The following is a 9,076-nucleotide window of genomic DNA, read 5'->3' on the forward strand; positions in this document are numbered from 1 at the left end:
CAGGACACTCCTACGATAAGAGGATACAGAAGAAGCTAAAACCTGAAAGAGCCGTCCAGTGACGCAGTGCCTGTGGGGGATTAAGGTTTCATGTCTCAGCATCTCCAGGCAGGCGTCCTGTAAACCGCCAGGCCCCCTCGTCTTTTTGCCACAAGCAGGCCGGTCCAGCCCGGGCCCCCGGGGCCCCAAGTCCCTGCGCCGACAACCTCATCCCGTCCAGCCGAGCTCCACAGCTGTCTCCAGCCCACACCGAACTGAAGACCGCAGGCTTCACAGCCGTCTGTCTCCACTGCTGGTGGGGTCCTTCCCCGGGGAGACTCTGTGTCCCCCAGCTTCTAGTACACGGTCAAGCGTCAGAGTTAAGCTAGGTCACTGCACTCACAGCCCCAAGAGGACCTCTCTGTCGTTCGGAAGTGCGTCTCTCTTCCCTGCAAAGGCCACACACGGGCTCCATTCAGCCCTCGGGGGCCCTCGGTCCAGGCTGTGTAGCTGCGTGCGTGTCCGTGGCGGCCAAGGGCCCCAGAGCTCCGCGTCGAGCCCCGGGAATTCAGCGCGCTCTGCCCCAGAGGGCCAAGCGTCGCTGTCACGTTTCCCTGGTCGGGGCAGGTCACAGGGCCCCATCAAGGAGCAGGGGACGGGGGGCCGGTGAGCGGCGGCGGCCCACCCCCAGGGTTCTGCCGAAGGAGAGTCCGGCTGCCGACTTTGGAGCCGCGTCTTGGCACGCGGGCTCTCCCCACTGGCGTCTGTCCGCCGTCCCACCCTCGGCCGGCAGCCCCCCACGCCCTGCGTCCCCCGCCCCCGCTGACCGCCCCCCCCCCCCGCCGCCGCAGGTCAACACCAGCATCGACAGCTGGAAGACCACCAAGTGGAAAGACATCAACGTGGAGCAGATGGACATAGACTGTAAGAAGTTTGCCAAGGACGTGCGGTCTCTGGACAAGGAGATGAGGAGCTGGGACGCCTTCGTGGGGCTGGACAACACCGTCAGGAACATGATCACGTCCCTGCGCGCCGTCAGCGAGCTGCAGAACCCCGCCATCCGCGACCGCCACTGGCAGCAGCTCATGCAGGCCACCCAGGTACTGCCCCCTAGCGGCCGGCCGGCCTCACTGCGGGACGGGCGCGCCCCCGTGGACGGAGCTGGGCTTGTGCAGGGCTGGGGTGGGGACCGGGGCGGGTCCCACTGGGCGCGGCGCTCCGAGGGCACCCACGCGGGCTGGAGGGCTCTGCGGCGGCCATCTGGACAGCCTTAATAATTTTCTTTAAGATTTTATATATTTATTTGAGTGCGAGAAAATGACAGAGAGAGAGAGCGAGTGAGCAGGGGGAACAGCAGGCAGAGAGGGGGAAGCAGACTCCCCAGTGAGCAGGGAGCCCGATGCGGGACTCGATCCCAGGACCCCGAGATCATGACCTGAGCCGAAGGGAGACGCTTCACCGATGGAGCCCTCCTGGCGCCCCGATTCTTAACAATTTTTAATGAAGGGCTCTGTCATTTTCGTTTTGCGCTGGGCCTCGCTAATCATGCAGCCACTTTTGGTGTACGTGGACTGTCCACGGGAGTCAGGAATTTTGGCTTCCCCCGTACACCCCAGGAGCACAGAGCCCTAGTGCCCAGATGTTCCCGTGGCCGCCCCCCCCAGTTGGAGGGTGTGGTTACACCGCCAGCAAACGGAGCCAAACTGTCCCGAAGGCCTGCTCGGCAGAGCGGCCCCGCGGAGGCCGATACCGTGGCGGGAAGGGAGCCTCTGCTCTCAGGGAAGCGCAGACAAGGACAGCACGGGGACCGTCCTGGGTCTAGAGGAGGCGAGGCCTCCGAGGGGAGGGAAGAACAGAAAAGTCTGCGGGAGCCTGTGGAGTGTGGCTGGGCTGTCGGGAGGGCTCGAACACAGACCACAGCTTTGCCCCGTCCAGGCGGCACGGGAGAGACCCCCGGCCGGTGGTCAACAAACAGCTAAAACATCCCAGCCGAGGACCCCGGGCAGACAGATGTCCTCCCGGACGTGACGGGGAGACACTGCGTTCTCCCGGTTAGCTAAACCAGTCTCCACGGGGGCTCAGGACCGGTGCTCGGAAATGGTGTGACAGCGAGGCCGGAGGACGGGACCTGGAAGGGGCGTGAGGGCTGGGAGGCACTGTGCCGGCACCTGCTGCTGTCACCGCAGCAACAGCGCCCGAGACTCGGCCGTGCCTGCTGTTAACAGAGGTCGGTAGCATCAATCCCTGGGCAGGGGCGCCGGCGTCCTGTCGTTCGGAAGTGCGTCTCTCTTCCCTGCAAAGGCCACACGCAGCAAAGAGCCACACGCAGGGGACTTCAGACCACAGATGTGTAATCCTTCACGGCTCTGGGGCGGCAAGTCCGCCGTCGAGGTGTGGGCAGGGTTCCTCCCTTTGAAGGCTCCTGGGGACAGTCCTTCCCCGTCTTCAGCTGGCGGAGGCCCCAGGCATCCCTTGGCTTGTGGCTGTGCCCCACCAATCTCGGTGCCCACCACCACGTGGCTTCCTTCCGCCTTCCGGATCCCCCTGTCCTCTCTCCTCTAAGGACGGCTGTCATTCAGGTCCTACATGGATAATCCAGGACTTCTAGCATCAGCCAAGACCCTATTCCCAAATAAGATCATATTTTGAGGTCTGGGCAGACAGGAACTTGGGAGAAACACTTCAAAACGCTACAGGGGGCTCGGCCAATACACAATGTTATGGGGAGGAACGGCGAGTCTTGGAGCAGAAGCTCCCCCAAGTCACAGAGCCCAGAAATGGGGACACAGAGCTTCCAACCCTCCCTCTTACCCCGGATCACTCACCGACCTGCGTCTCCACGAAGGACAGCCATGTCTGTCTGGGACAGATGACCTTAGCCGGAACATGCCTATTTCTCCCCCCAGGTGAAATTTGAAATGTCAGATGAGACCACGCTGGCGGATTTGATGCAGCTAGACCTCCACAAATACGAGGACGAGGTCCGGAACATCGTGGACAAGGCTGTGAAGGAGTCGGGGATGGAGAAGGTATTTTTCTTTTGTCGACGGCAGAACGCGTGCTGTGCGGGACGACGTCGGGACGGCCCAGCGCCTACGAACATCTCGCTTCTCGTGGGGTCTCTGGGTCGCTGGACTCAGAAACAAAGTCTGGTGGGCTCTCCCGTCACCAACCCACGATGGAAATCTTGTAAAAAAATTTCCAGGATGTATCCCTGGAGAAGGGATCCCTTGGGTCTAGCTCCGCACCCTGCGTGCACTAGTACACGCACTGAACAACGGTCTGGGTGCTCTCCTCTTGTGCAGCAGCCTTGCTCGCGACTTTGGAGAAGAGCCTGGAGGGGGGAAGGCAGGAGGCCTGGCCATTGGGGTGGGTGACGAGCCACCAGCTGGCACAGTCCCCGGACACGGGGAAGCTCGCCGGGGGGCTCCTTCTGCAACACACATCTCCCTCCTCACCTGCTGTGTGTGAGCCTTCACACTTGGGCTTTCTTCCCGTTTGTTTGTTTGTTTTTTAAGATTTTATTTGTTTAGTTGTCAGAGGGAGAGAGCACGAGCGGGAGGAAAGAGCGGAGGGAGAGGGAGAAGCCGGCTCTTCCCGCTGAGCAGGGAGCCCGATGCGGGGCTCCACCCCAGGACCCCGGGATCACGACCCGAGCCAAAGGCAGAAGCTTCACCCAGAGAGCCACTCAGGCATCCATCTCCCCTTTTTTTAAGAAAACAGCTTTACTGAGCTATCACTGGCCTGCCGTACGGTTCACCCATTTAACGTGTACAGTTCAGTGGCTTTTAGCATAGTCACGGAAGTGGGCGACCGTCACGAGGTAGAATTATCGAACGTTAGAACGTTTTCACCAACTTGGAAAGAAAGCCGCTCCCTCCAGGAACCCCCCATCTTCCCGCACATCCCCGTCCCGCCCCCGCTGACCGGCTCCCTGTCCCCATGGACTCGCCTGTTCTGGACATGTCACGAGGATGGAATCGCGCAGGACTGGGCCTCGCCTGGCCGGCCTCGTCGACTTGGCGTGATGGCGTCAGGGTCCAGCCGTGCGGGAGCCCGAGGCAGACCCTCATTGCTGCTTAGGGCCGCGCTGTTCTGACACTCTGTCCCGCCACACCTGTTCATCTGCGGACAGATGTCTGCGTCGCTCCCTTTTGGCGACGGTCAATGATGTCAGTAGGAAGGTTCCGGATTTCCGGAAGCAGGGCTTCCCTCTGGGTCCTTCTTGGCCCCTCTGGCCAGCCGCCGAGTGACGTGTCCCCCGTGTCCCCCCCAAAGGTGCTGAAAGCCCTGGACGCCACGTGGTCCAGCATGGAGTTCGAGCACGAGCCGCACCCCCGCACAGGCACCCTGATGCTCAAGTCGGACGAGGTGCTGGTGGAGACCTTGGAAGACAACCAGGTGCAGCTGCAGAACCTGATGACCTCCAAGTACCTGTCGCACTTCCTGAAGGAGGTGACGAGCTGGCAGCAGAAGCTGTCCACAGCGGACGCGGTCCTCTCCATCTGGTTCGAGGTGCAGCGGACCTGGAGCCACCTGGAGAGCATCTTCATCGGCTCCGAGGACATCCGTGCGCAGCTGCCGGAGGACTCCAGGCGCTTCGACGACATCGACGTGGAGTTCAAGGTGAGCCCTGCCCTCGCCTCCGGGCGCGCGGTCCAGAAATGGCGACCCCGGAGCGCCCGCGCCGCTCACGCCCCGGGGCCCATCTCCGCCAGGCCCTGATGGAGGAGGCCGTGAAAACGCCCAACGTGATCGAGGCCACCAACAAGCCCGGGCTCTACGACAAACTGGAGAATCTGAAGAAGAAGTAGGTCCCCGCGCCTGGGCTTGGGAGGGGCGTCCCCGCGGCAGGGACCCGAGGCAGCAACCCCCGCCGCCAGGACAGGGCAAACTCCTCCCTGGGAGCTGGCGCCCCCGGCCTCGTGGTGCCACGCCGGCCACACGGCGTGTCCTCAGTCTCAGAGGGACGCCCACACGGCGGGTGGGGTTCCAGGGTCTGAGTCTGACCGGGGCTGCGAACAGACCGGGCGTCTCCAGGGCGGTTGTGCGGCGCGGACAGGCTGGGCCTCAGAAGCCCTCTGCAGCCCCGTGGACTCCCTCCTCCCAGCTTGGCTGTGTGCGAAAAGGCCTTGGCAGAATACTTAGAGACGAAAAGACTGGCTTTCCCGAGGTTCTACTTTGTGTCCTCGGCCGACCTCCTGGACATCCTCTCCAACGGAAACGACCCCGTGGAGGTAGGCGGCCCCGTGCTCGCCCCCACGACTGGGGGACCCTGTGCGCATGGAGGTCGCTGGACCACCTCCACGAAGTCACCCCCGCCAGAAACCGCCGGGGGCCTGGCCGTGACAGAGAGAGCCCCTTGCTTCATGTTCCTCGTCTGGAAAGTGGGTTAGATGCCAGGGGCTTGGCGAGATGGTGTTTCTGGGAGACCTGCCGGCTCACTAGGTGGCCGCCGGCTCATCCCGACAGATCCGGGCCCCCACGAGCCAGGAAGATGTTTCCCTGAGGCTCTTGTGAAAAGAGAGGAGGGGCCTTAACTAACTAGGTGAAGAGAAAACACAGTCTTTTATTGAATCCTAAAATTGCAGGATGCGCCAGAAGGGAGGCACGGGGTGGCCCAAGGAAATGGGCCCAGGGCCTGGGGACAGGCTTGTCAAGGAAAAGCGTCCTGTCACCTCCAGGAACAGACCTTGGTCCCTGAAGCCCGGATCCTGGGGCTGGTCTCCGAGTTGCCCCTCAGAGCTGCTGGGCGGGGCCCTTGGGTGGCTAAGCGCATTTCGTTAACACCGAGCAGACGCGGGGCGGGGGGAGGGGACTTCCAAAACAGAAAAGACCTTAAAACGTCCCAAGGAGAACCCGGCTGCGCCTGCGCCCCCTCCGAGGCCCTGGGCTCCGCGACCCCGTGTCTGCGCCCCCCGACCCCCGCAGGTGAGCCGCCACCTGGCCAAGCTCTTCGACAGCCTGTGTAAGCTCCAGTTCCGCCTCGACTCCGACGAGAAGCCTCTCAAATTCGGCCGGGGCATGTTCAGCAAGGAGGGCGAGTACGTGGACTTCGACCAGGAGTGTGACCTCTCGGGGCAGGTGCGTGCCGGCCCCGCGCGTCAGGCCGGAGCGGCCGCGGGGCCCTCCAGCCGGGGACCGTCCCTCGCCCGGCCAAGCGCTCCAGCAGCTTCCGTGGACAGTCTCCAGCACAGCCCGACCTGCGCAGTCTGGGGAGCGTCTCGAGAAAAAACAGAGGGAGGCGGGGAGGGGAGAGGTGGGTGGACGCCGGCGAGCTGTCCTCCGCGAGGCCCCGCACGCCTGAGCCGCCGCGTTCTGACCCCGGAGCAGAACGATCGGCTCCAGGGCTGTGGCGCGCCAGAGGAGGTCTCCCCACCGTGGGGGTGGTGTCGGGGGGGGGGAGGGCCCGTCCCCGTCCCAGCCGCCCGCGAGGCGGCCCCCTCCGGCCGACGCCACCCGTCCCCGTGTCTCACCGCCCAACTCAGCCACCATATCGACGCGACATTTTCCCGAGTAATTTGGAGAGAAATCAGCTTAGGGGAAAAAGAAGAAAATCTCACGCAAGAAACAAGAAAACGGGAGCTTCAGAGACGTGGGCCCGGAGCTCCGGCGGGTTTGCTCTGCGCAGACGGGCTTGTGGGGGGCCCGGCGAGACCCCGTCATCACAGCGGGCTCGGACCCACTCCCCGCGCTCAGCTCCTCGCAGACTCAGCCGCGCCACTGTGTTGACCGTTGAGGAGGCAAACGAAGCCCGCGGCCCTGTTCGGGTCTTCCCTCCGACTGGTGGGGGCTGGTGGAGGGTTTGTATTTTAAAATACAAAGAAGGCTTGTCTGCAAATAAAAGAAAGCAGTCCTGCCCTGTGTGACCATCTTGGCCCCTGAGACCGGGCACCCAAGGAGCAGCTAGAGCCCACCGGGGACTTGTGAGGACAGACGTCGCGTCTCCCAACATCAGCGGCGCTGCAGGGGCGCGGTCATAGCCTGCCTTCTAGAATTTTCTCTGCACCCCCTCCCCGGTCCGCCCAGCAATAGCGTGTGCACGTGAGCGGCCATTACAACCCGTCCTACAGGGGACGGGTGCCCCCGGGCTTCCCAACCACACCTGTTAAGTGGGCCGCTCGCTGCTCCCTGCTCACCCCCGGGGTGACAGTTGTGGCGAACGGCCCCGTTCTTTTCTGAACGACAAAGCAAGTGTTTGGAACCCACAGCCCGCAGGGCCTGCCCGGTCAGCGTGTCCCCCGTCCCCAGGTGGAAGTGTGGCTGAACCGAGTTCTGGACCGCATGTGTGCCACTCTGAGGCACGAGATCCCCGAGGCCGTGGTGACCTACGAGGAAAAGCCGAGGGAGCAGTGGATCTTCGATTACCCGGCCCAGGTCCTGGGGAGGGGCTTGGGTGGGGGCGCGGCCGCCGGCGTCGGCCTCCGCGCGGGCAGGGGCCGCTGGACCGGGGGCGTCACTCACCCTCCACTTGCAGATCGCGCTCACGTGCACGCAGATCTGGTGGACCACCGAGGTGGGCCTGGCCTTCGCGCGGCTGGAGGAAGGCTACGAGAACGCCATCAAGGATTACAACAAGAAGCAGGTGCGGCCGGTCGGAGTCCGGCCCTCGCGGCCGGTCGCTCAAAAGCGGCCAAACCTTGGCCCTCCGCGCCCCGCTCCCCCCCAGCAGTGGTTCTGCCCAAGGGTAGAAAATGGAAAAACACAATTGGAAATTCACCGTTTTCTTTTCTTTTTGGTCTGAAAATCAGTCCTCAATTGGTGACATAGCCTGGGCTTATATGGCGATACCGTAGAGACTGTCTGCGCGGCTCTAGAAGCCCCGCTTGTACCTAGTACCCACCATCTCCCCGCGGTGCTGGACCTGCCCCCGCGACGTCCTTCTCGGGGGCTCCGTGGCGTCCCAACGCGGCTCACCCCACCCCCCAGCTGGGGGACATCGAGAGCTCTTTCTGTGCTTCGTTTTTGTCACTAAGAGGACAGTGGCCTTCCCTCCCCAGCCGTGAGCCCCCAGGGGACCCACGGGGGCCGGGGCGAGCGCGACGGGCAGGCCACACGCAGTGTCCCAGCCCAGGGGCCTCTGTCGCCGCAGATCAGCCAGCTGAACGCACTCATCACCCTGCTCATCGGAAACCTCAGCGCAGGCGACAGGACGAAGGTCATGACCATCTGTACCATCGACGTGCACGCGCGGGACGTGGTGGCCAAAATGATCACGGCCAAGGCACGGGAGCCGGGGAAGGGCCGGGGTCGGGTAGGGATCTGGTGTTCGGGGGCTCCCCGCTAGCACCTCTTCCCCGGGGAGCCGTCAGAGGAGCCGTCGGTAGGAGGGGCCGCTCCTCCGTAGGACTCAGCTGGGGGCGGCCCTGGGGTGGACGAGCGTCCTGGGGGAGGGGCGGGGGTCTCCCCGGGCGGGCCGGGCCCCCACGTTCCCGCTCCTCCCGCAGGTGGAGAGCTCCCAGGCCTTCACCTGGCAGTCACAGCTGCGGCATCGCTGGGACGAGGAGAAGAAGCACTGCTTCGCCAACATCTGCGACGCCCAGATCCAGTACTCCTACGAGTACCTGGGCAACACGCCGCGGCTGGTCATCACCCCGCTCACGGACAGGTGGGCGCGCCTGCCGCCGCAGCAGGGCTGGGGGGGCCGTGCCCGGACTCAGCCCCGCCGCCCGCCGGCCGGCCAGCCAGCCAGCCAGCCAGCCAGGCTCGGGGGCCGTCCGTGCGAGCTGTGCGATTCCGGGGGGGTTGCTCGACCTCTCCGAGGGCCTGCGAAGGGGAAGGGGGCGGCCGGGGGTCAACAGGTGTGCTCTGTTGCAGATGCTACATAACTTTGACCCAGTCCCTGCACCTGATCATGGGCGGGGCCCCCGCGGGCCCTGCCGGGACCGGCAAGACGGAGACAACCAAGGATCTGGGCAGGGCCCTGGGCACCATGGTGTACGTCTTCAACTGCTCGGAGCAGATGGACTACAAGGTGGGCTCCAAGCCTGGAGGGGCCAGAGGCCCCTTGGGGACCGCACACCGCATCTCCAGAGGCCCCTTGGGGACCGCACACCGCATCTCCAGAGGCCCCTTGGGGACCGCACACCGCATCTCC

At 64.0% G+C, this 9,076-nt stretch overlaps 1 protein-coding gene across 1 annotated transcript in view; it reads left to right on the forward strand.

Annotated features, from left to right (window-relative positions):
* Positions 1-9,076, forward strand: part of DNAH17 (dynein axonemal heavy chain 17) — a 91,566-nt gene that overhangs the window by 32,178 nt on the left and 50,312 nt on the right. The window contains exons 25-35 of the mRNA XM_059379091.1: positions 831-1,079; positions 2,886-3,008; positions 4,258-4,605; positions 4,698-4,789; positions 5,090-5,216; positions 5,911-6,063; positions 7,231-7,356; positions 7,457-7,564; positions 8,072-8,203; positions 8,427-8,587; positions 8,797-8,953. Coding sequence (XP_059235074.1) covers positions 831-1,079; positions 2,886-3,008; positions 4,258-4,605; positions 4,698-4,789; positions 5,090-5,216; positions 5,911-6,063; positions 7,231-7,356; positions 7,457-7,564; positions 8,072-8,203; positions 8,427-8,587; positions 8,797-8,953 — 1,776 coding nt within the window. The remainder of the gene's footprint in view (positions 1-830; positions 1,080-2,885; positions 3,009-4,257; positions 4,606-4,697; positions 4,790-5,089; positions 5,217-5,910; positions 6,064-7,230; positions 7,357-7,456; positions 7,565-8,071; positions 8,204-8,426; positions 8,588-8,796; positions 8,954-9,076) is intronic.

The sequence above is a fragment of the Mustela nigripes genome, chromosome 16, assembly GCF_022355385.1.
Source record: "Mustela nigripes isolate SB6536 chromosome 16, MUSNIG.SB6536, whole genome shotgun sequence".
In the NCBI taxonomy this organism is placed as follows: Eukaryota; Metazoa; Chordata; class Mammalia; order Carnivora; family Mustelidae; genus Mustela; species Mustela nigripes.